Genomic DNA, 27,999 nt, shown 5'->3' with positions numbered 1-27,999 from the left:
TTGGCGCATGCGTCGAAGAAAAAACAGGACTGTCCGATGTACAGAGTGAAATTGACAGTGATAAAACATCCTTTTCGTTTGTTTCCAGTAACAAAAGCTACAATTTTCACTATAACAAAGTAATTTTTACAGTTGATAATTAAGTTTCTCAAAGAAAACCCTATTAATCCATCACATTTTGAATAAAGCTGGGACTCGCCCCGGGAATGTCACTGTCCGTCATTTAGAATTTCAGTGGCGAATAATTTGGTATTTTATTGTTTATCATACATGTTCAAAGATGTAAGGTCTATCACCTGTCATAACATCAAAATGTGTAGTGAGAGAGTATACAAAATTGAACCATAAACTTTGATAAAGTTTGGCATATCATAATCATATGGGTGCCTTCTTTCAAGTTTAACTTTTAGGGTCCTAACCTTTAAAGAGTTTACACTTTAAACTGTACCCTTAACAGGAACCCTTTAATAGGTTAAAGTTAAGCTATCAATATGGAATCTGGGTTCATTCACCTAAAAACATGTTTCTGGTTCATGTTCGCCCACTTTCACTTTTCCACCCTACATGCTCGTTCACTTTTCCAACCTATACGCTCGCCCCTTTTTTTAGTTTTGAGTTTTAGTAATTGTTTTGCTATATAAGAAAAGAGTGGGGCCTTGAAAATCCGCCTCTGAAATCATGTTTAAAAAATTTATGATATTTGGCAATTTTATACATTGTATATATGTATACTTATCCAAACACACACAATATTACAGCAATACAGCGAAGATTTTTTTTTTAGACTAAAGACTAAAGCATTTACATCAAAACCTGTTAAAAAAATATGATTTTCAAACACAACAGTAATCCAAACTTAGCAGTGATCATGGTGATCGTACATAATTTACACTTGATAATTTCCCTTTTTTTATTCAGGAAAATACATAATTGTTTGTTATACATATAAAAAAATCAAATAATTCAACTTGAATTTGAATAAAAATTGGGTGCAAACACAATGTGTGAGATGCAAAACTGTATTGGGTGCGAATGGACCTGATACCAAAAATTTGTTTGAATCTAGTGATTTTGTACAAGGCCATAATAAATAAAAGGTTTGTTTGCCCAAACGCTAACTACCCAGAAAAAAGCTGCCTACTCAAATTCTTTTATTGTCCTGATTTGAAGAAGTTTTTTTTTAATCAAATAGGCATGAAGACTAATTAACATCTGATACTTCAATTTCTTTTTTTTTTTAAAAAGAAAAGAAAAGCCTACCTACCTACCCACTGTCTCAACCTTTGGGTAGGGTTTGGGCAAACCAAAATATCTTTAAGGGTGGCCCAACTGGGGCAATATGCGCAATTGTTATTCCATAGGCCGTAATGGTAACGTTTTCTTCTGTTGCTCAGCCCATATCGTAAACTTGTATATGTATGATGGCTTGTTTCGAAGCTGAGACATTTTTACATATGTGGTTAAATTTTCGGGGTACGAAGTGTGATTCATTTTCCCGTAATTTAGCAAACCCCGAGTATCCTTTTGCGATGTCGCTCCTCATGGTAAAAAATCCCAATTTTAACACAATAAGTTCTTTGAAATTTTAATACTTTGAACACATTTCATAGCTCCATGGTTTTTACACATTTATTCTGTGTTCCCTTATTTTCTAAATTAACACTAATGGTTCAGCTCAGTTATTTGTTTATCATAGAAATGTGTCAAATATCACTACACAGAGATTTTTTGTTTACACGTGACTTTTGTGTTCCTCATTTCAAGGCGCATTAGGGGTATTGTCCCATATTGAAATCCATAGTTCTGATTTTTCCAAATATTTTTAGGTCATCTTCATCGGTATGACATTCTGAATAAATCTGTGTATTTTTGTCCATTTCTGAAAAAAAGTAAAGTCATTTCAGCACTATATGGCAATGACACTTTTATCGCTATATTCATTTATTTTTAATACAACGTGCATGTATAATTAATTTCTTCCAGTATACCTTTACTAGTCAAAACAAGGACAAAACTTCTGATGATAACCTTAAATAACAATACACAGACCCTATTAAAGCATTCTATAACATTTTCTTGTCTTAAAGTGCATTTTGACAGAGAAATTATGCAAAAATGTAGATTTCATAAAAAAAAACCCAGCAAAATAACTATTCTTACTAGTGGACATCTGGTATATAATACTGTGGAAACCCCTCAAAACTACTGGGAAAGTCATTCTTATCATGTAATTAGAGTGCAATGAAGTGCAAATTTTCAAAACTTGTCCATTCACATAATTCTATTTGAGAAAAAAAGGCTTTTTACATGTATTTCAGTGAAAACCCTTTATCAGTGAGAAATCCACATGAGGTATTAAAGGAAACATTGTGACATCACACGTATTATGGCGTCATTAAATAATGACAGATCAAAATAGTGCTAAATAGAGTTTGCAGTGTTACATGAGAATCAGTTGACGCAAGATTTAACTCGAAATGTTGAGTCGAAAAGACCAGTAACCAAGCCTTTTCATTTAATAGCAAGACCATAGCAACAGTTTTCATATAAGCATATTTTTAACATACCGACTGTAATTTCATTTGCACAAATACCATAAATAAATAATTTAGAGCTTACCTAATAAATCAAAATGCTTACCAGTTATTCAGGACTTTTTAAAACCTTTGGTTTGTCATCTCATATTTAAAAGTAATGATGTCTGGAACTGAAATAAGACCAAAAAAAATAACTCAAACTGTGTTATCATTTAATTTAAATACATAAGTATTATTGAGAGAGAAAAATCTAATTCTTGAAAATTTTATCACAAAGAAAGAAAAATGCTTCTCCCTTGTGGCTTAGCCACCTTCATTTAAATTGTTTATATTCGAAGCAATGTGTAGTAGCTAACTAGCTTAATACATGTAGTTGAATAGCAATATTGTGTTCAAGAAGGTTTGACCCTCCCCCTTTTTCACTGAGAAATGACAATATCTTGTGTTTTGCTCGTGTGCATTAACAATAGTAATTCGTGATTTTCTTAATACATGTACATGTTTTTTTTCTGTTTATTTGCATATGATATCTACTGACCAGGGTGAAATCATTGGATAAAAGCACATGTATGATGTATCTCACTTTACTCGTGTGAAGTGTGTTATCTCCCTTGATTATAAGCTATTCCTGTAGACCAGAGTGATAATTGCATAACAAAGACTATATTGTGTCATGTTTACTTAGTTACAATTTATTTATATTACATGTAAGTTTTTTCTTGCCTTTTTCAATTGAATAAACAATTCATTTCGGATCTCTCGGGGGTAAACAAAGTTATGACTGTGCCTAAAAAAAGTGTTCAGCCCCGTGCCAGTAATGCATTTAAAAGTGAAAATTTTATTGAATTTTTGCTGTTCTTTATCAATAATATTTATCTGAAATCATTTATGATAACTAGGTATAAATAAAAAACTACTAACCATCATTTTAACAATTTTCTGTGGTGCACAAGGTGAAATTAGCTTAAGACATCTCTGGATCCATTCTCACAAGATGGGGCAATATGCGCAATTGTTATTCCATAGGCCGTAATGGTAACGTTTTCTTCTGTTGCTCAGCCCATATCGTAAACTTGTATATGTATGATGGCTTGTTTCGAAGCTGAGACATTTTTACATATGTGGTTAAATTTTCGGGGTACAAAGTGTGATTCATTTTCCCGTAATTTAGCAAACCCCGAGTATCCTTTTGCGATGTCGCTCCTCATGGTAAAAAATCCCAATTTTAACACAATAAGTTCTTTGAAATTTTAATACTTTGAACACATTTCATAGCTCCATGGTTTTTACACATTTATTCTGTGTTCCCTTATTTTCTAAATTAACACTAATGGTTCAGCTCAGTTATTTGTTTATCATAGAAATGTGTCAAATATCACTACACAGAGATTTTTTGTTTACACGTGACTTTTGTGTTCCTCATTTCAAGGCGCATTAGGGGTATTGTCCCAACTGATTATAACAGGGCTTACTAACAATTAGCGACAAGAAGACATTATTTAACACAAGATTAATTTAGCGACAATAAAAAACTGTCAGCTTCCAGACAAATACTTAATTCAAATAAATAAATATAGGAACATCTATTGAAGCATGTCCTTTTTATTATAAATCCAAATGTATTTTCATCAAGTTGGCATATTTGCTAAATCTGGGACATAATGAGGGATTTTGGGAGACATTTGGTTTCCAGACCATTACTTTAGTTTAAGTGTATTGATCTCTATGAAATTTAGCTTCAGTAAAGGTTCAATACCTTAAAGGAAGGAAGGTTGGAATTGTTGTGGGAGTGATGGTCCAAACCATTTAATAGGGACCAAAAACAACATGCACAAGCATTGTTCTAGTTCTCTTGTACAAGCTGTGTTGAGCAAAGCAGTTTATTAACGTTTTACACCTGAAGTTATTTTTGTCTATTCTTATTCACATGACCTACATGTATATGTAAATCTTAACTCAGCACTCAGTCAACAGTCCTCAATGCGCAATCACACATTGGCGCTCGAAGGAAATCGTTTTGCCAAAATTACAGTGTTATGGCAACAATCTACTTTTAAGGAGTTGCCAGTCCGGAACTTTTTTGTTGTTTAGATAATGTTGTAATCATTTTGACGCTTGATTGTAGGTAATTATTGTGTGAATTTTAGCGTTTTGAGTAATTCAGAATATAAAACATGTTCGAACCTTCTACATGTTAAGTACAATTTATCCAATTCTTGTTACATTTGTAGATATTAAATAGTTAATCAATGCATTTGAAATGATTTCCTTTTCCCTTACATATATTCCCCTGTATAAGCTTTTCAATTGATTTCACGATGTCATCAGCAGGAACAAGTGCTTCTGCAGTAGAGAAAGAAAATTGGGACAATTTTTATGTCCTTAATATTTCAAATACTGATACATGTATCTCCACAATTTAAACATTTGTGCTAATATTTGGATGTTTTTGTTGAAAAAGAATGTGGCCACACTTGTGTTTATTCTTAATATTTAGATATATATATATGTTGTATTTAATGATAACACATACTTTATATACTATATATAAATTTTGAGAACGAACACAAATCAGCCTCTTCCATTTGAGACAAAAATTATTTGAATAGTGACATTAAATGGCATATTTGATAGATTTATATATTTAAGTCTTAATTTGGGTGTTTTTTTAAATGACTTAGTCTGTTCAAATATTCAAAAATAACTAATTGATTCAAAAGGAGGAGATACTTTAGTGTTTAAAAGATTTCAAAAATCTTTCATCTGATTTACATTGTACATGTACATTACTTCATATTTTAGGCAGAAATAAGCCCTTACTGAACCTTCTCCTTTTGTTTACAGATTGCACTACAAACTCTGCACACAAACACATGATTAGGTTGGCACGCCAGAAAAAAAGGAAAATGGTTTCCAATTTTTTTTTCGAACAAAATCTTTGAACTCATTAGACAAATATGTTTATATCCCATTAATGTGAATTCGTAACACAAAAATACTTATACTATGCAATGATTCATATTTGTTTATTCATGCATTTTGAAACATTATGTTCAAATTTAAAACAGTTCTCAAAACACTTTATTTTGTTGTGCCTTAACCAAGCCTTAATGTTCTCTACTCCTAAAGTATTTGCTGCATGATTGATAACCAAATTGTATATAGTAGATCACCTTGAGAGTGTTAGCCTGAAAGTATGTATCTAGATTACTCAGAGATGTTATAATTAATTATAATTTGTGTAATTACTCATCACTTTTTTGTTTATTTATATGGTGTATAATTGGACATTTCATTTAAAAAATTGCATAGAAATGATAAACAAGTTTTCTTTCAAAGCTATTTATCATTTGCAGATGTTTGATATGTTTGTATAAATGGGCACCATTAGTGTGAAAAAGGCTTTTAATTGTTCTGATTTTTGTAGAACTTGTTTAGAGCAAGTCAACTTTCTCTACCTCAAGTCTACAGTTATAAGTGTAGACATGCATGTGTGTCATGTGATGTACATGTCAATTAGACTTTAATCAATGTCAATAACCTCTTATCTCTGTCAAGTGGTCACTTGTCATGCTTGTCTGGTTTATAACAGGTCAGTATTTATAAAAGAAATACATTGAACTGGAAGACATTATTTTTTTTCTTCCATTTCACAAATAAATCAAGATGCTGCTGCATGAATACATTTAAATGTTTTATTAGTGGATAGGTTTGTGGTTTCTAATTAAGAAATTAAAAGACGTACATGTATTTATATTTCTAATAGATTAATTGGTACATTTTATACTCAAGGAAAGGTAACACACTTTAACTGTTTAAAGAGGATTGCAACCAGCCTGAGGCAATATGTACAATTAACCAGCATATACTGGGCTTTATAATGTTTTAAATGCCAAAATAGTACAAATACAAAAAATAGTTATTTAAAGATTGAAGTTTTCATTGAGAGGCTTGCTTGTCCTGAAATTAATGTCAATTTATAATTAGATGTAATTCAGAATTATTCAATCAATTAAAACATATTTCAATTTCAAGAGAATCAAGACCAAGGATAATGTAGAAGTGCCAAATGTTAAGTACTGTCCCCATATCTGATAACTGTTATTTAATATCGCTATTTTACAAAAAAAATCCTTTGATCTGACTAATTGATATTTTCTTTTCTCAGCATAGAAAAGCAATATGAAAAAAATTCAGGGCTAGAAAACTTAGGGGGCATGTGGCTGTTGTCAATTGTACATTGTCATATATAGGTCAAATAGCAATAAACAGATTAACAATGGTCATCTCAACTCATTTGCAATCAATCTTGTTGACACATTGAGATGACCAATTGATGCTAATCCAGTGGTGGATCGAAAGGGGGTTCCTGGGTTTGGAAACCCCTCCCCCCCTTTTTTTTGGACGATCAATGCATTTGATACATACATGTTGGAACCCCCCCCCCCCTTTTTATCCTGGGTTGGGAACCCCCTTTTAGAAATGGCTGGATCCACCCCTGTAATCTTTAAATGAAAACAGGATCAATTAGATAGAAATGTGATAGTAATCATTTTCTCTTTGAAACCAAATAGGTGTGAAAAAGAGTTGTACTAGTAATTGGTTTGATAAATCACAATATAGATATAAACTATAGATCTATATCAATAATCATGTTACATAACAAACTTAATTCATCTTTTGACTTCTCTTGTGATGGATATATTATAGGCAGTTTCAGCTTGATACATGTCTGAAAATCAAATTCATCTACATGTACAGTATCATGTGTATAGGGAAAACAGACAATATTGATAAATATAGAGTTTTATTCTCCCCAATAAATGCTCTCTGTGTGGATTTTGCATCAATTTTCAAACTCTTTAATTATTTATTAACTGTCATGGTAGTGTGTTTTAAAAAATTGTCTTTCAAAAAAATACAAAAGGAATATATTGTATAATAAAATATCCAGAGGTTTTAATTGTTTCTTTGTGTTTTACTCTTCCAATTGTAATGGATAAATTGATTATACAATGTATAATTAATATCCATGTTTTTTGCATTTAATTTAACAGTTATTGGTGTACATAATTTATATGATTTTGAAAATTACATTCATAACTGGTAGATACTTTACCAAAAATCAATTTAGGTAATTGTTTTAAAGTTATGTATTCAGTTTATGACACAACCCAGGTATCCAGTACTTGTTGAAACAGGTAATTCTAAAATTGGTAAACAAATTACATATTTAGTTATAATTAAAGATTCTTTTAGCCAATAGTATTTAAATTGATTTTGAAATGTTTCTTTCAAGTTCAAACTTTACCTGGGGGAATTATTTTTCATTTTAAATGTCCAAATACAAATATTTTACTAAGCTGGATTGTTTTTGATTTTGAAATGTTGGTTGGATGATTTCATGGTCTGATTCATGATCTGACAAGTTCAAAGGTCAAATTAATCCTTATTGATAAACAGGCCATTATTGATTAAATTAACAGGGTATATTCTGTACAATTAGAAACAAGTGATTGTCATCATAAACATTTTATTGAAAACAATGGAATATATTCTACATATGTAAACTTTTTAAAAGGAAGGATACAAAATAGACTGCAGTAGAATATTTTGAAATACTCAAGAGATCGAAATTATTGGCAAGTATTAAGTTTATTTACGTTTGTAGTAGATATATTTTACATAAGATTTATTGAAATAACAAAATGGTTCAACATTCTATATGAATGACTGCAGTTGAATAATTTGAAAAACTCAGAGATTGAAATTATTGGCAAGTATTAAGTTTATTTACGTTTGTAGTAGAAATATTTTACATAAGAATTGTTAAATGAGTAAAACTGTTCAAAGTTCTATTTGAATGATTTATAAGCCTGAATTAATTGACATTGTTTTTAGATAGGTTTGTAAAAAGATATATTTTACTGTTCGACACCACTTAACATGTAAAGTATTTATATATTCATTGTTTATAACTTGTACAAGTAGAATTATTTATAACATTTTAAGAAAACTTATCAGTTGCAAGGTTCTGAAGTTTAAATGTAAAAAGGTTAAAAGCAAAAAGAAAAAAAAGTATAAATTTTGCAACTCTGACATTTTTAAGTGAACATAATTAATAATCTAAAAGACAACCTTGACGTGTTATAATTTATCTTTTCGAGGACAGATTTTAAATAGATAACACTTATTTTCTTTCCCTGTTAGCATGGTTAGTAGACATTGATAGTCTGACCTACTGACAAAATTACTCAACGGAGTTAAAAAGAGATAAAATCATGATCACTACAATCATTATAATGGATGACATTTCATCAATGGTAGAATACAAATTTATTGAATATTAATATTGAATGAGCTTAGCTACATGTATACCTAAAATTGTCAGGTTTTCTGTTTCCATGATTTGCATTTGCGTAAATGAATAGTGACTATTGAATAGTGGAATACTACTGTTGCCCTCAATTCAAATTACAGTACCTCTGGGCCCGAGGGGTAAGTGGTCTAAGTAGTTTATTTACTGAATCAATAGCCTGTCAACACTGAGGTTGTGAGTCCCCCCTTTTCAAACACATTGCCGGTGGGTTTGAATCCTATTTTAATTTACATTGATGATCAGTTTTTCTGTCAAAATCATGTTTAAAAGTGCAATGATATAGCAATTATTGCTGAGACTGGTGTTAAACACCAACAATTGTTAATCAATCCACTTTCCCATAACAGTGTAGTTTATTTGGTGTTAATTAAGTGCCATGATTAAAAATATGGACCAAAACTTAAAGAAATTTGCAAGATATGTTCTCATTACAATGAAATCAGATGTTTTCATTCACTGAATATTGTTAAGAACAAAGATGTGGGTCCCTATTTTATATAATATACATTTCTTTAATCTCTATACCTCCTCATTTTGATATTGGATATACCATATATGATTTGTCCCAAATTTTCAAATTATAAAATTATTAGCTGTAAGCTACAAATGTAGTAAGTTACATTAGCAAACAATATGTAAGTTTATCGTTATAGTACCAATCATATTCAAATGAATTTGTAACTATTTTATATAATACAATCATTATATTTGAAATGGGGTGGTTTTTAATGACCTTGACAGTTACCCATGAGGGTCATGCATGGTCGGGATGGTTAAAGAAATGGAGGTACATGTTTTATTGGAACCTGAGAATAACAAGTTTTAACCTGGAGTAGAATACATAATTAATAGACTTACTGAAGACAAAGTGAAAAAAACCTGTTATATTTGCAAATACAATGTATGATAATATATTTAATTTTATATAATTCAAATCAACAATTTCATAATGAAATAAGTTTAGTAAATACAAATACCATTTGTTGTATTCTAGTTTATACACTTTATCTATGATCTAATGGATTGGGAAACAAGTCATTCATTGCCTCTCCATATATGCAGTGTGCTTCAACAGAAAATGTTGAAGCATTTTTACTGCTCTTTAAAAAAAATCTGTATGGAAGTTAGTTTTAAAAAGTGCTTAGGTTTTGTTATTTTAGTAGTGTGAGCCTTTTTTGGGTACATAGTTTAGGACAATGTCAATGTTTGTTTGTCTAGAACATACAAATGTATATCATGTATATAAATGGTGAATTATTTATTAAAGGATTTTAAAAAGCACTAACGTTGTTAAATGTTAAATGTATGAATTATAATAAATCAACCATTTGAGACTTCAATGAATGTTGACATTTAATTATCTGTATATCATTTACAATTTCATGAAAATGTCACATACAATACGGCTGACTAGGATTATGGACAATGATGGATATTTCTATGATGGATATGGAACATACATATAGTACATGTTATCAGAGGCGGAGTTAGGGGGGCCAGGGGGCCCAAGCCCCCCTTTTCAAAAAAAAATTTGGTTACTTATATTGGGAATCACTGAAGTGTCACGAAATCGGGCCCCCTCAGGCCCTCTAAGGCAGCCAGTGGGCCCCCACTAATGAAAATATCTGGATCTGACACTGGTAATATTCTGGGGGAGAAATCCAGATGCATGTTTTAAAAAAGAAAAGTTGAAAGGAGTAAGTTCGATAAGGGCCATATTTGGCCCCAATTATAAAGTTCATAGTTACAAGACAATAAATGTTTTAAGTTGCCTTAAAGACATGTTAGAAAGTTAAACAGAACTGTTTTTGTCAAAGTTTAATTCTAACACGTTGATTTTTACATCCAAAAAAGGTCAAAATAAGGGATTTTGGTGAAATTTGACAAAATCAGCTAGATTTCAACCAAATGAAGATTCAATTAAGACATGTGAAATGTCTTCACAAACATTATTTTAAAAGATCTTTGTTGTGGACGCATGCGCTCCTATGTTTCCTGTTCAATTATCTATGGAAATTTACCCATTTTCATTGATTTTTAGGTGAAAAATCAATATGAGTACAACTTGTGACGTCATAATGAAACGCAGAAACGTAAAATTTTCAACAAAATGGTTTATATCCTAGCTAGTCAATGTATTAGCTGTAATTTATCGTGATATTGGTCGATACATGTTAATCTGAATTTGAAATTTACGCTAAAAAAGGGGGCCATTTTAGGACCTTATCGAACATACTCCTTTAAAAAGTCTGTTGAAATAAATGATAAAAATGTATTGAATGGGATTGAAAGATGATCAAAGAATTGGTGTGTAAAAAAAAGAGGGATTATCATTGTAGAGGAATAAAAGAACAAAAAAGGGCTATTTGACATGTTTGATGAATAAGAAACCGTGAGAAAAACATGATAATATGAATTCTACGACATTACTTTGACATGATGATAATGGAAAGTTTTAGTTTCCCTATTCTCATTGTTGTTTAAATTTATCTACTTATGTAACTAAAGTTTTAACTACATGTAGCATATGATAACACCACTATCAATAAAATGTTGTAATCTTCTAAGAAGGCTCAATCCAGATGGTTGAAAATCAATTTAAATAAAGATTTATTGCATCATTTCAGAGTTGATCAAATTTTTACCTACTTCTAAATAAGAGTGTTAGGGATTTTAGGAATACAACCTCTTAAGTAGATTATTGATATTTTTATTGACTAATCTAAAGTGCATATGTCCTACATACATTTTGTTACTTTTTTTGTATAACATTTATAATTAGATGTACATATATTTAGACAGATAAATGAGAACCCATATTAATAAATAATAATTTATTAAATATATAATTGTGACGTCAGAAAAGTGTTAATTATCAATAGTCATGATAATGTTGTTATCAATGACTATAATATATTTATACACATAGATATGGGTATGATGATGTCACTGTTTATGAGACAAGCAAATAATTTGAAATTGAAAAAGACCTGTGTTAATGGTTTTATTACATGTACTGATCCTGTCCCTCCCTCAGAATGACTACCCCAAGGTTTGATTACATGTACTGACCCTGTCCCCCCTCAGCATGACTACCCCAAGGTTTGATTACATGGACTGACCCTGTCCCTCCCTCAGCATGACTACCCCAAGGTTTGATTACATGTACTGACCCTGTCCCTCCCTCAGAATGACTACCCCAAGGTTTGATTACATGTACTGACCCTGTCCCCCCTCAGCATGACTACCCCAAGGTTTGATTACATGTACTGACCCTGTCCCCCCTCAGCATGACTACCCCAAGGTTTTATTACATGGACTGACCCTGTCCCCCCTCAGAATGACTACCCCAAGGTTTTATTACATGTACTGACCCTGTTCCCCCTCAGCATGACTACCCCAAGGTTTAATTACATGTACTGACCCTGTTCCCCCTCAGCATGACTACCCCAAGGTTTAATTACATGTACTGACCCTGCCCCTCCCTCAGCATGACTACCCCAAGGTTTAATTACATGTACTGACCCTGTCCCTCCCTCAGCATGACTACCCCAAGGTTTGATTACATGGACTGACCCTGTCCCTCCCTCAGCATGACTACCCAAAGGTTTGATTACATGGACTGACCCTGTCCCTCCCTCAGCATGACTACCCCAAGGTTTTATTACATGTACTGACCCTGTCCCTCCCTCAGCATGACTACCCCAAGGTTTAATTACATGTACTGACCCTGTTCCCCTTCAGAATGACTACCCCAAGGTTTTATTACATGGACTGACCCTGTCCCCCCTCAGAATGACTACCCCAAGGTTTTATTACATGGACTGACCCTGTCCCTCCCTCAGAATGACTACCCCAAGGTTTTATTACATGGACTGACCCTGTCCCTCCCTCAGAATGACTACCCCAAGGTTTTATTACATGGACTGACCCTGTACCTCCCTCAGCATGACTACCCCAAGGTTTGATTACATGTACTGACCCTGTCCCCCCTCAGAATGACTACCCCAAGGTTTTATTACATGTACTGACCCTGTTCCCCCTCAGCATGACTACCCCAAGGTTTAATTACATGTACTGACCCTGTTCCCCCTCAGCATGACTACCCCAAGGTTTAATTACATGTACTGACCCTGCCCCTCCCTCAGCATGACTACCCCAAGGTTAAATTACATGTACTGACCCTGTCCCTCCCTCAGCATGACTACCCCAAGGTTTGATTACATGGACTGACCCTGTCCCTCCCTCAGCATGACTACCCCAAGGTTTGATTACATGGACTGACCCTGTCCCTCCCTCAGCATGACTACCCCAAGGTTTTATTACATGTACTGACCCTGTCCCTCCCTCAGCATGACTACCCCAAGGTTTAATTACATGTACTGACCCTGTTCCCCTTCAGAATGACTACCCCAAGGTTTCATTACATGGACTGACCCTGTCCCCCCTCAGAATGACTACCCCAAGGTTTTATTACATGGACTGACCCTGTCCCTCCCTCAGAATGACTACCCCAAGGTTTTATTACATGGACTGACCCTGTCCCTCCCTCAGAATGACTACCCCAAGGTTTTATTACATGGACTGACCCTGTCCCTCCCTCAGCATTACTACCCCAAGGTTTTATTACATGTACTGACCCTGTCCCTCCCTCAGAATGACTACCCCAAGGTTTTATTACATGGACTGACCCTGTCCCTCCCTCAGAATGACTACCCCAAGGTTTTATTACATGGACTGACCCTGTCCCTCCCTCAGCATTACTACCCCAAGGTTTTATTACATGTACTGACCCTGTCCCTCCCTCAGAATGACTACCCCAAGGTTCGATTACATGGACTGACCCTGTCCCTCCCTCAGCATGACTACCCCAAGGTTTTATTACATGGACTGACCCTGTCCCTCCCTCAGCATGACTACCCCAAGGTTTTATTACATGTACTGACCCTGTTCCCCTTCAGAATGACTAACCCAAGGTTTGATTACATGGACTGACCCTGTCCCTCCCTCAGCATGACTACCCCAAGGTTTTATTACATGTACTGACCCTGTCCCCCTTCAGCATGACTACCCCAAGGTTTTATTACATGTACTGACCCTGTTCCCCTTCAGAATGACTAACCCAAGGTTTGATTACATGGACTGACCCTGTCCCTCCCTCAGCATGACTACCCCAAGGTTTTATTACATGTACTGACCCTGTCCCCCTTCAGAATGACTACCCCAAGGTTTTATTACATGTACTGACCCTGTTCCCCTTCAGAATGACTACCCCAAGGTTTTATTACATGTACTGACCCTGTTTCCCTTCAGAATGACTACCCCAAGGTTTGATTACATGTACTGACCCTGTTCCCCTTCAGAATGACTACCCCAAGGTTTTATTACATGTACTGACCCTGTCCCTCCCTCAGCATGACTACCCAAGGTTTGATTACATGGACTGACCCTGTCCCTCCCTCAGCATGACTACCCAAGGTTTTATTACATGTACTGACCCTGTTCCCCTTCAGAATGACTACCTCAAGGTTTTTATACGACCGCAAATTTTGAAAAAATTTTCGTCGTATATTGCTATCACGTTGGCGTCGTCGTCGTCGTCGTCGTCGTCGGCGTCGGCGTCGTCGTCGTCGTCGTCGTCCGAATACTTTTAGTTTTCGCACTCTAACTTTAGTAAAAGTGAATAGAAATCTATGAAATTTTAACACAAGGTTTATGTCCATAAAAGGAAGGCTGGTATTGATTTTGGGAGTTTTGGTCCCAACATTTTAGGAATTAGGGGCCAAAAAGGGCCCAAATAAGCATTTTCTTGGTTTTCGCACTATAACTTTAGTTTAAGTTAATAGAAATCTATGAAATTTTGACACAAGGTTTATGACCACAAAAGAAAGGTTGGGATTGATTTTGGGAGTTTTGGTTTCAACAGTTTAGGAATTAGGGGCCAAAAAAGGGCCCAAATAAGCATTATTCTTGGTTTTCGCACAATAACTTTAGTTAAAGTTAATAGAAATCAATGAAATTTAAACACAATGTTTATGACCACAAAAGGAAGGTTGGTATTGATTTTGGGAGTTTCTGTCCCAACAGTTTAGGAATTAGGGGCCAAAAAGGGACCCAAATAAGCATTTTTCTTGGTTTTCGCACCATAGCGTTAGTATAAGTAAATAGAAATCTATGAAATTTAAACACAAGGTTTATGACTATAAAAGGAAGGTTGGTATTGATTTTGGGAGTTTTGGTCCCAACAGTTAAGGAAAAAGGGGCCCAAAGGGTCCAAAATTTAACTTTGTTTGATTTCATCAAAATTGAATAATTGGGGTTCTTTAATATGCCGAATCTAACTGTGAATGTAGATTCTTAATTTTTGGTCCCGTTTTCAAATTGGTCTACATTAAGGTCCAAAGGGTCCAAAATTAAACTTAGTTTGATTTTAACAAAAATTGAAACCTTGGGGTTCTTTGATATGCTGAATCTAAATATGTACTTAGATTTTTGATTATTGGCCCAGTTTTCAAGTTGGCCCAAATCGAGGTCCAAAATTAAACATTGTTTGATTTCATCAAAAATTGAATAATTGGGGTTCTTTGATATGCCAAATCTAACTGTGTATGTAGATTCTTAATTTTTGGTCCAGTTTTAAAATTGGTCTAAATTAAAGTGCAAAGGGTCCAAAATTAAACTAAGTTTGATTTTAACAAAAATTAAATTCTTGGGCCTCTTTGATATGCTGAATCTAAACATGTACTTAGATTTTTGATTATGGGCCCAGTTTTCAAGTTGGTCCAAATCAGGATCTACAATTATTATATTAAGTATTGTGCAATAGCAAGTCTTTTCAATTGCACAGTATTGTGCAATGGCAAGAAATATCTTATTTCACAATATTGTGAAATAGCAAATTTTTTTTTAATTAAGAGTTATCTTTCTTTGTCCAGTATAGTAAGCAAGAAATATCTGCAAGAATTTTTTTTAATTGGAGTTATCTTTCTTTGTCCAGAATCAACTTAAATCTTTGTTATATACAATATACAATGTATATTCACTTTTTACTACCAACTGATAAATTTAAATAATCTTTACCATTCAGTGATAACAAGCAGTTTTTTTTACATCTTAATATTTTATGATGTATTTAAATGAGTAGTAATTGTTGCAAACTCCATTAGAATATTTTAATTGAAATTAGTTTTGGAATAAAGGAAAGGGGGATGTGATTAAAAAATTGGGTTCAATTTTTCTCATTTGAAATTTCATAAATAAAAAAGAAAATTTCTTCAAACATTTTTTTGAGAGGATTAATATTCAACAGCATAGTGAATTGCTCTAAGAGAAAACAAAAATTTTAAGTTCATTTGAATACACTCATTCTGTGTCAGAAACCTATGCTGTGTCAACTATTTAATCACAATCCAAATTTAGAGCGGAATCCAGCTTGAATGTTGTGTCCATACTTGCCCAAACCGTTCAGGGTTCAACCTCTGCGGTCGTATAAAGCTACGCCCTGCGGAGCATCTGGTATTACATGTACTGACCCTGTTCCCCTTCAGAATGACTACCCCAAGGTTTCAGTGGCTATTTTTCTAGTTCATTGCAAGACAATTGCAGAATTTCCAGTATACAGAATACAGGTCCTCATGGTAAAAAAAAGAAAAAAATTCTGACCCTCATTAATCCACCCAATTTCTCTTAAGGGGGAAACTGTAATTTATTTATTGGGCTTGACAGTAAATACAGAAGCTAGAAACAAAAAAAGTTTAGCAAGTTCATTTCTAGCTTTACATAAATTATTAACAACATATATATCTTATTATTTTTCAGATAGATTCTTAACAAAGATTCCAAGATGATGACCTTGATACCTCAGGTTCTACGGAACGAACGAAACCTTTGTTGTCTCTTTTTCTTATTATTGTTTAGTTATTACATAACAATGGACGTCATATTGTACGTGACTATACAGGATACAACATTCACCGATCAGACACGCGGAGAATCATACTCAATGTTTCATCCGCTCAGTGCAAAACTTGTCATGAGTGACCACACAAATCATTATTTCATGGTACCCACTACAGAAATTTTTGATGAATTGACAAGATTTAGTAAAGTTTTCTTTTTTGTGACTCCTAATATGGTGACTATCACTCATTTTATCCTTGCATTAGTGGCATCAAAATTTGTCAGCTCAGAAAATTTGAAACACAGAAGAATTGCTGTTGTAATTTATGAATTTCGAATCTGGTTGGATAGTTTGGATGGTGTGATTTACAGGAGTCATGCTCATGAAACTGTTTATAAATCTAATAAATCAACATTAGGATATTATATGGACACTTCACTGGATGTGTTAGGGGGAGTTGCATTCAATCTCGGAGTTGTATTCTTTCTTTTCAAAGGAGCACCTTTGATAAGTAAAACTCAGGAATACATTTTACCATTTTGTAAACCAGCTGTTCCAACAGAAAATGGTGTGACAAATGGAAATGGAGAAAAATACACAAAACCAAGCAAAAAATTTATCTTCTGGAAGAGTTGGTGTTTTGGATTTCAGATTTTTATGGCCTCTGGTTCTTGGGACAAGAGAACTGAACAGATGGGAGAGGTACTGGAAACCAACCTTAAAAATGATGCACAAACAGTAAGTACAATTTTATATACTAACAATTGTTTGTAAATGATTTTAAGCAGGAAACAGTTCCCTTTCCAAAATCAGTGCTGATATATATTAATATAGGAGTTATATTCCTTGGAAGTTTAAATTATATTGATAATTCCAATTTTAATGAATTCATATCAAAGATTTATATAGTAATGTCTTGTCAGTTAAAAAATGAATACAATACATATAGTTTTTTTACAGAAACTATTTCAATTTTATAGATGTAAATGTAAGCAATCTCATTCCTACATGTCTTTGTGAAAATGTTTAAATAAAAGAAAAAAACGTATTTAAGTTACTGCCCTTTGACAGCTAAATAATATGCATTTGAATGCTCTTCTCTTAGTTCTTTACCTCAGTACATGGTTGAATATGTAGAAAATGTATATATATATATATATATTATTTTCCAGACTTTACAGACCTCTATGTTACACTCCTTCAGTACATGGTTGGTTATGTACATGTGTTTTTTTATTTTCCAGACTTTACAGACCTCTATGTTTCACTCCTTCAGTACATGGTTGGTTATGGTCATGTGTTTTTTATTTTCCAGACTTTACAGACCTCTATGTTACACTCCTTCAGTACATGGTTGGTTATGTACATGTGTTTTTTATTTTCCAGACTTTACAGACCTCTATGTTACACTCCTTCAGTACATGGTTGGTTATGTACTTTTTTATTTTCCAGACTTTACAGACATCTATGTTACACTCCTTCAGTACATGGTTGGTTATGTACATGTGTTTTTTTATTTTCCAGACTTTACAGACCTCTATGTTTCACTCCTTCAGTACATTGTTGGTTATGTACATGTGTTTTTTTATTTTCCAGACTTTACAGACCTCTATGTTACACTCCTTCAGTACATGGTTGGTTATGTACATGTGTTTTTTTATTTTCCAGACTTTACAGACCTCTATGTTACACTCCTTCAGTACATGGTTGGTTATGTACATGTGTTTTTTATTTTCCAGACTTTACAGACATCTATGTTACACTCCTTCAGTACATGGTTGGTTATGTACATGTGTTTTTTTATTTTCCAGACTTTACAGACCTCTATGTTACACTCCTTCAGTATATGGTTGGTTATGTACATGTGTTTTTTATTTTCCAGACTTTACAGACCTCTATGTTACACTCCTTCAGTACATGGTTGGTTATGTACATGTGTTTTATATTTTCCAGTCTTTACAGACCTCTATGTTACACTCCTTCAGTACATGGTTGGTTATGTACATGTGTTTTTTATTTTCCAGACTTTACAGACCTCTATGTTACACTCCTTCAGTACATGGTTGGTTATGTACATGTGTTTTTTTATTTTCCAGACTTTACAGACCTCTATGTTACACTCCTTCAGTACATGGTTGGTTATGTACATGTGTTTTTTATTTTCCTGACTTTACAGACCTCTATGTTACACTCCTTCAGTACATGGTTGGTTATGTACATGTGTTTTTTATTTTCCAGACTTTACAGACCTCTATGTTACACTCCTTCAGTACATGGTTGGTTATGTACATGTGTTTTTTTATTTTCCAGACTTTACAGACCTCTATGTTACACTCCTTCAGTACATGGTTGGTTATGTACATGTGTTTTTTTATTTTCCAGACTTTACAGACCTCTATGTTACACTCCTTCAGTACATGGTTGGTTATGTACATGTGTTTTTTTATTTTCCAGACTTTACAGACCTCTATGTTACACTCCTTCAGTACATGGTTGGTTATGTACATGTGTTTTTTATTTTCCAGACTTTACAGACATCTATGTTACACTCCTTCAGTACATGGTTGGTTATGTACATGTGTTTTTTTATTTTCCAGACTTTACAGACCTCTATGTTACACTCCTTCAGTACATGGTTGGTTATGTACATGTGTTTTTTATTTTCCAGACTTTACAGACATCTATGTTACACTCCTTCAGTACATGGTTGGTTATGTACATGTGTTTTTTATTTTCCAGACTTTACAGACCTCTATGTTACACTCCTTCAGTACATGGTTGGTTATGTACATGTGTTTTTTTATTTTCCAGACTTTACAGACCTCTATGTTACACTCCTTCAGTACATGGTTGGTTATGTACATGTGTTTTATATTTTCCAGTCTTTACAGACCTCTATGTTACACTCCTTCAGTACATGGTTCGTTATGTACATGTGTTTTTTTATTTTCCAGACTTTACAGACCTCTATGTTACACTCCTTCAGTACATGGTTGGTTATGTACATGTGTTTTTTTATTTTCCAGACTTTACAGACCTCTATGTTACACTCCTTCAGTACATGGTTGGTTATGTACATGTGTTTTTTATTTTCCAGACTTTACAGACCTCTATGTTACACTCCTTCAGTACATGGTTGGTTATGTACATGTGCTTTTTTATTTTCCAGACTTTACAGACCTCTATGTTACACTCCTTCAGTACATGGTTGGTTATGTACATGTGTTTTTTTATTTTCCAGACTTTACAGACCTCTATGTTACACTCCTTCAGTACATGGTTGGTTATGTACATGTGTTTTTTATTTTCCAGACTTTACAGACCTCTATGTTACACTCCTTCAGTACATGGTTGGTTATGTACATGTGTTTTTTTATTTTCCAGACTTTACAGACCTCTATGTTACACTCCTTCAGTACATGGTTGGTTATGTACATGTGTTTTTTTATTTTCCAGACTTTACAGACCTCTATGTTACACTCCTTCAGTACATGGTTGGTTATGTACATGTGTTTTTTATTTTCCAGACTTTACAGACCTCTATGTTACACTCCTTCAGTACATGGTTGGTTATGTACATGTGTTTTTTATTTTCCAGACTTTACAGACCTCTATGTTACACTCCTTCAGTACCTGGTTGGTTATGTACATGTGGAGACTGTGTGATGGACAGTCCCTCTTCCAAGTATTCCTGGTTGTTATTTTTATGGATAAAGTTTGGGTAAGTTGGAGTTCACATGATTTAAGATGATAGTCGAAGAGAGAGATGGATATAATTGACAATAGTGCTTACTTCATATAAAATAGCAAAGCCATTAAAATATTTTTATATTAAAGAACATAGCTACATATTGCAGAGTTAACGAAAATGAAGGTTTTGACCATGAGAAAAAGTAACAATATCTATGTACAACCTTGATAATAATATAGGATGTTGATTTTTAGGTGAAGGTTGTACATTGTAGTTCCTTCAAAAACCTGTTTCTGCAGATAAGTAGTTGTCACATACTAAATCAGATCCAATATATAGGATTTCAAACTTACTAAAAGATATATATATAAAAAAGATGTGGTATGATTGTTAATGGTCACATTTAATGAGTCACACATATATATATATATATGGTCACATATAATGAGCTACATAAATGCAACATATAACTATGAGTCACATAAACATGGTCACATACATGGTCTCAAATATTGAGTCGCATAAACTTTACGGTTACATATAACAAGAAAATGGTCCCTGTCAATTTTTGTATACTTTGTACAATATATTGTATTTATGTATTGTTGTATTTTGTAGGAGTTCCTGAACTTTGTACAATATATTGTATTTATGTATTGTTGTATTTTGTAGGAGTTCCTGAACTTTGTACAATATATTGTATTTATGTATTGTTGTATTTTGTAGGAGTTCCTGAACTTTGTACAATATATTGTTGTATTTTGTAGGAGTTCCTGAACTTTGTACACTATATAGTATTTATGTATTGTTGTTTTTTGTAGGAGTTCCTGAACTTTGTACAGTATATTGGATATGTTATCCTGATATCAGTTAATGTTATAACAGTTGTGCATGTAAATCATGTAAGTAGAAAGGTTTTGTATAAGTGTTTCATTAAGATACTATGGACTCAATAATTCACATGGGGTACTAATTTTTATTTTAAAGATTTTTAGGTTAAAGGTTATTGTTAGACACACACAATCAAGAATTCAAGTATTCAGAAACATACAAACATTTCTCAGTGCAAATCTATGAACATGTCACTACTTTATTAGAATTTTGCTATTTATGTTTGAAATTCTGTCGAACCTCGTTGTGTGGAACTCAGTTATGTTGACGTAATTTCTAGGTGCTGGTTAAATTCCATTTTGTTTAATGCATATTAATCTCTGATGAGTCAAACTCAATTGATTGAAATACCAGGTTAAGTCCAGTAAACTTTGGAGTCATTTTGATGAAAAACAAGTTGACCCTGATATTCGAAAGGTCTAAAGTAAGAAAGGAGTAGGTCCGGTAAGACCCCTTTTTGGCCCCAAAATATGACAGTTTTACAAAATTGTTAAAATATAAACTTTAAGTTATTTATTGGACCGTTGAATGCTTCTGCTACATAAAAATGGGCTGGTTTTGACAATACAATTGACATATATCGGGTTGTAGCACCATTAAGTCATGCTAAATTACTGAAATCTTCAAAATTCTATCATTTAAGTTAAATATAGACGGTTTCCATGTAAAACGAAAGTGGCTGCATTCGTGTTCATCCTTAATATTGAAATGTAAGTGGTATTTTATGATAATACATAACATATATAAAGGTTGTGGATGAACACGGATACGGACACTTTCATTTTTGACAAAAACCATCTGAAAAGTGATGTTTTTTGGCATATTTGAGAGATTTTGCATAATTGAGCTTGAATCGGATTGTTTTTAATGACTAAATCAGTTAAAATCTTTCATATTTACTAATTGAAACAAGTGAAATAGACACTTAAGTGTTCAAAAAGTAGTCAAAATCTTTTGTCAGATGAAACTGAAATTTGAGGCCAAAATGAGTCCTTACCGGACCTACTCCTTTTGAAACATGCAGACACAATGATGGCAATTCAAATCCTATTTTTTACTTATACAACCTAATCAGTTTCAAAAGATATTAAATCGTATAAACATTCTTCTTTATATAATGGTTAAAATGGCTTGTTTATGGTGAAAACACCTTAGTTGATCATCCAAGTGGAATTTTATTTTGTTGATCATATTTTACCTGACATAAAAATAAAACCAATTTAGATATAACCTAAGCAAGTATTTACACAAAAATGAAATGTTAATTTTTATTAAATTTTAATTGCTGAAATGATTTAACATTTTTGCTCTGTTTTTCAGATAAAGAATGTAATTGGAATCAAATGAGAAAGAAAGAGTTGTGTCCCTTTGTAGTATGAAGAGTTATTTGCCTTTGTGATCTATAATCTGTGAGGCAGCAATGACAGCTTAACCTTTAACCTAAGTCAGCTGACACAGTCATGATGCTAGTCTTTGTTGGACACTTGTTTCTCCTAAATGGCCAAAAATAATCTGACATAACCATAAATGTTTTGTACTGGGTACCTGCTACCCAAATTTATTTTACTGGATACCAGCAACCCCAAAAAAATTCTGATACCTCCAACCAAAATTTAATGTACTGAATACCTTGATATTAGTAACTGAAATGAATTTGGCTTGAAATTGCCTCAATTCATGTGTATCACACTGGGTTCCTTTGTTGTTTTGTTCTTAGCCCCTGTATTATTTTAATATATTGGATTGGACACATGTATTGAACCAAGATATGTTCTTAAAATTTCCTTTTGCACATTTAATAATATAACCATTCTAGAAAGAAAAGAACAGGTAATTTTCAAAAAAAAAAAAATATATTAAAAAAACAAGTATCTTGAGTTAAATTAAATTGTTTCAATATATAACTCACATCTATAAAGGCCCACTAATATTATTACTATATCTGACTGCCTTTGAAATTCAACTTGATTGTAGAAGACTAAACTTCTGTTAGTTCACTTCAAAATAAAAAGTTATAGATGTAGGGTTGTCTCCCTTTCTTTATAGAAGTAGTTATCTCCCTTACAAGGTTGAGTGTGCTTTTTGAATGGAATAGAATTATGGCGATTTCAGTCTTGATTTAGAACATGAAAAAAATCTAATTTTTTTAATCTAACAGTATTTATGAACATCATTTATTAATATAGAAAAAGTCCTGGTATATGCGGATTAAAGCAATGGTTCTCAGAATAAACCAAAGTTTTACAGAATATAGCTTTTTATGTCTATTTGATTATCAGGTTTTACTATTTAAAGTTCAGACATTGTTTAAAGAGAATCTCACTAGTATAGCTGTTCCAGAACAGGGACATTGGAGGCACTGTTTTAAGGCTCCAACAATTCATAACATAAAATGCTCATTTAACTTAAAAATCGTAGAAACACAACTAAACACAATGAATAAATTTGTTTGGCTCAACCCATCATAATAAAATTTGGAACAGTTGTAAGTTTATAGAAGCATTTAAATATGAATTAACACAATTTCTGTATTTATTGATAATGTTTATCTGTTGAACTAATCAAGGAAGTTGCTAACGAGACATAACAGTGAAACCACTCAGCCATATATTATTGATATTATATATGTATGTAGTATATTTCTTATCTTTTTTTAAAAATTAGGATGATAGCTTTAAAGAAATGAATTTGCATATATTTCTTTGTAAATTTGCAATGTTATTTAGGCATTGATGACTTAATAATAAATGCTAGTATTCCTTTTGTAAAATTATAGATTATATCTTTTTGGTGTTTTTTTCTTCTTCAGAAAATAAAATCAATTGTATTCTATATTTTTTCAAGCTTTTTGATGTTTTTTTCAGTATGTATATGTTGATTGTTTAATCATATTTTGTCATAAATACAAAGTTATCGCAGATTTACTGAAATTGTATGTATAAGATATATTTATTACAAAGTATTTTGTTATATATAATTGTTGTGATCAATTTGATGTCCTGGCTATTTAAGAAAAAAATGTAGGGGTGGTTTGGAATGGACTCTTCTTCATTACACCACTTTAGAAATATTTTTTTAAGATCTACCAGTAAACAATAATATTTGAATTCCAGCCCACTCAGATTTTGGATTTATCCATCACCTGCTTCAGTTTTTTCTTAAATAGCCATTGGTCAGTTCATTAAAAATATTTAGAAAAAAATGTTTTCTAATATTAGTTAAACTTATATATACATATAAGCTATCACAGGGATTTTCATGTTGGCAGGGTTGATATCATTCCTTGATATTTGTTTTATTTAATTTCTGAATAGATTTAGTTTAAGAAAACTTTTGTTGTTTAATAATTGTAGCTATGTTTCCTTTACTGCTGTGATTTGTTGTTTGATTTTGACTTACTATAGTAAAACAGTATATTGCATCGTCCAAAGAAAGATAACTTTGTACTAGTTATAACTTTGAATTTAGGTTTTTTACTTTCTATCAAAATATTAAAACAATAAAAAAAAACATCATAAAATGCTAAAAAGCTAAAAAGCAAAAGTTATAATTTGATAGTTAGACCTTTGAAGAACAACCGTGTAGGTTAAATTTATAAATGATTTTGTTAATGTTTAATGTTGTGTAAAGTAATTTACACTGAAACAGAGAAATTGCTGTGGATTTTGGTTGTTAACACTGATGAAAAAACTCCTGAATTCAAACTGAGAATTGATTAGGTGGTGTTATTAGACTATTTCAATAATTAGTTCTATATACACAAGTGAAAATCGGTTAATATGGCTGTTTCATCAAAACCATTAATTTTAAAGAAGGGGCTTATTGATTAAGATGAAGTAAAACTATATATGATTCAAAGACTGCTTTGTCCTGAAAAAAGATAAGTACCAACAGTGTGAGGATATTTCAGTGTGCCATATTTATTTAAAATGTGATGGATATGTCCCAAGTCTTCATGAAAACTGTAACCTAAATTTTTATGAACATAACCAATAATCTTAATAAAATGTAAATAGTATGGTAATGAAATTAAATTACATGTGTCAGACATTTCCAAAAGTATAACAAAATATGGAGGATAGACGCGAAACAATATCCATATATGAACTGTGATGGATAGAAATCGACCTTATGCAAGTAAAGGCGAATATGTACAAATACTCTGATTTATTTTGGAGCATTCATTGACGAAATACAATGAAATAAAAAATGAAAGTTTTATCCATTTTGTAGCATTTGATTAACAATTCCACTTGCAAACAGTTCCAGACCTTCCGTTGAATTATTTTCAGAACCTAAATAGGTTAACAGATACATTGATGTTGATTTGCATAAGGTCAATTTCTGTCCGACGCACCTCATATGAAAAATTTTACAAAAATTATCTTGAAATATTGAAAATAGGACCAAAATTACAACAAAATGTGGATGATATGTCATCATTCATAATGAAGCATTAGGATATGACTTGCCTAAATTAATATAATATTCGAGTGATAGGCATAAAATCTGAATATGATGATCATGATGATATGTAAAAAAAAAATTATTTGAAAAGTGTATGGTAAATTAGAAATTTCCATAAGAAATGAAAGTGTGATATTGTCTGACTTAAATGGCATGTACCTTTGGATTACCTCAGTTGCAGATAAAATTTAATTCATTTTATTACACAAGTAAAAAGTGTGTCAGATTTTGTTCTTTGCAGAAAGTATATTGTTACTTTTAAAATCCAATTTTAAGCATCAATTTGTTCCAGTTAAATGTAAATTTTAAGAAGAATTACTTACTGACAACCAAACATAATGTAAGGTGAAAGAAATGCGTAGACAAGAATGCCATTGCATCTTGGCTTTTTATATGCCCTCATCACATCACATTAAGCTTATGCCATTGTATACTGGCAACTTTATAGACTGTATCTATAGGTGATTGACTAAGAATGTTAATTGACCTGTATGTTTTATGAGCCATGGTTTGCCGCTGATGCCTATTTATACCTCTATTAATATTCCACCATTCCATAAGCATTCATTTTTATAATCTTAAACAATTTGTGTTTCATTGGCAGGTAATATTTAACAGTTTAGAGACGATTCTTATTTTCATTTATGTTTACAACATTAAATAGTTTTTCATGATAGAAACCCATATATAAGATTAGATTTGATATAAACACAGCATTATTTTTTGAACATCCATCATTGTCTTCAAAGTTTTGTTCACTTGAAAATTTCTATTTAAGTGGTTTACATAAAAGTCTTTAAAATGGACATGGTGCAAGTGTTGTATAAATATGTTGAAAGCTTTATAAAGGACTTGTTTATGATTTATTTGTTTAGTTATGAAGTTATCAGATACATTTTGTTGTACAATTATAAAAACCATTTTTTAAACTAAGGCTAATTATAGCATGTTTTGAAGATGTCAGTAAATGTCAGATTTTTTTATGACAAATCTTTTGTCCAAATTATAACTTTAACCATAGATATTTAGAACATATTGCTGTATTTGAATAAACTGTACAGTAAATCTGTTGGAAGTATTCCTCAGGTCAGAAAACATATTCTCAGTTGGAGTTTTATTTTAAATGTTGTTCCCATTTCATTATCTAAATTCTAAGTGTTAGAATATTTTTATGTGTATTATAAATGGTCACACAAATTCAATAAAACAAGTTTTACATTTAACATAACCCATTTGTAAGTATACTTCTTGGAATTTATTATTTATTTCGATTAATATGTTTCCATGATATTTCCCAAATGAATAGGTAACAATACTTTCTCAACAGCGATAAACGCTGTTAAAACCAATAAAAACATAACTTTGTAAATAAATTTTGTAATGCCTATTGCTTCTTCTCATCAATCAAGAGTTTGTTAAGAAAAAAAAGGACAGTGAACATTTAGTTTATTCTACATCTATGTATCTGGTTGTGTCATTTGTGTCATTAATTTGTTAAAACTATTGTACTTTTTTTTTGTTTGAAATATACAAATATACTTAATTTTGAGCATATCTTATAACATCAACAAATTTTTTGTCGTAAAAGTAATTATTTGATTTAACAATGCATGTGATAGGTATACAGGTAAAAGGAAAACTCGTCAGAGATGAAACTGCCTGATATTTAAGAATGAAAGTAATTAGAAAACAATTCTGAAATATTTAGAACTTGGGAATAGAAAGAGCTTCATTATTTTCTAATCAGTTCTTTTCTACTGTTGATAAACCCAACTTACTGGAGATTGTAATCTACTTTTTCAATTTCATTTCAAGTTTTCTAGAGTGAAACATTGACATTTTCCTTTGTAGCACAGTGTAGTGCCTTTCAATGAATACCAGAGAGACTCGTAACCATGTTAAGTAGTAGTTTTTACACTGTTTCATTTTTGTGTTCTGTTACATAGTTATGAAGGCCGTCCTACATCGTGATATTTTGTGATTATTAAAATCTCATCGTAACCATACGTAGGGTAGACATCAACCAAATGAAGCAAGTATATGAATGTATGTCTGTGTAGGTATTTGTTTACAATTATTGCTTTATAATGATGTTCTAAATAAAGTTTCAAATGCAGTATATGTGAAGTTACAA

General features: G+C 32.2%; 1 protein-coding gene across 5 annotated transcripts; it reads left to right on the top strand.

Annotated features, from left to right (window-relative positions):
- The first annotated feature begins 4 nt into the window (after positions 1 to 4).
- Positions 5 to 27,999, top strand: LOC134695915 (ceramide phosphoethanolamine synthase-like). 5 transcript variants are annotated; one of them, XM_063557399.1, is made up of 5 exons: positions 5 to 119; positions 16,735 to 17,554; positions 20,415 to 20,537; positions 21,329 to 21,409; positions 22,719 to 27,999. In XM_063557399.1, the coding sequence occupies exons 2-5, from the start codon at positions 16,760 to 16,762 to the stop codon at positions 22,743 to 22,745; spliced, it is 1,026 nt and encodes a 341-aa protein (XP_063413469.1). In that variant the 5' UTR covers positions 5 to 119; positions 16,735 to 16,759; the 3' UTR covers positions 22,746 to 27,999. The 5 variants fall into 5 exon arrangements, with proteins under 5 accessions (XP_063413469.1, XP_063413471.1, XP_063413473.1 ...); XM_063557401.1 differs by lacking the exon at positions 5 to 119 and adding an exon at positions 6,022 to 6,129; XM_063557400.1 differs by lacking the exon at positions 5 to 119 and adding an exon at positions 7,866 to 8,179.

Source organism: Mytilus trossulus, chromosome 14 (genome assembly GCF_036588685.1).
Source record: "Mytilus trossulus isolate FHL-02 chromosome 14, PNRI_Mtr1.1.1.hap1, whole genome shotgun sequence".
Lineage (NCBI taxonomy): Eukaryota > Metazoa > Mollusca > Bivalvia > Mytilida > Mytilidae > Mytilus > Mytilus trossulus.
Note: the sequence above shows the minus strand (reverse complement) of the source record. Positions and strands in the feature narration are given on the sequence as shown.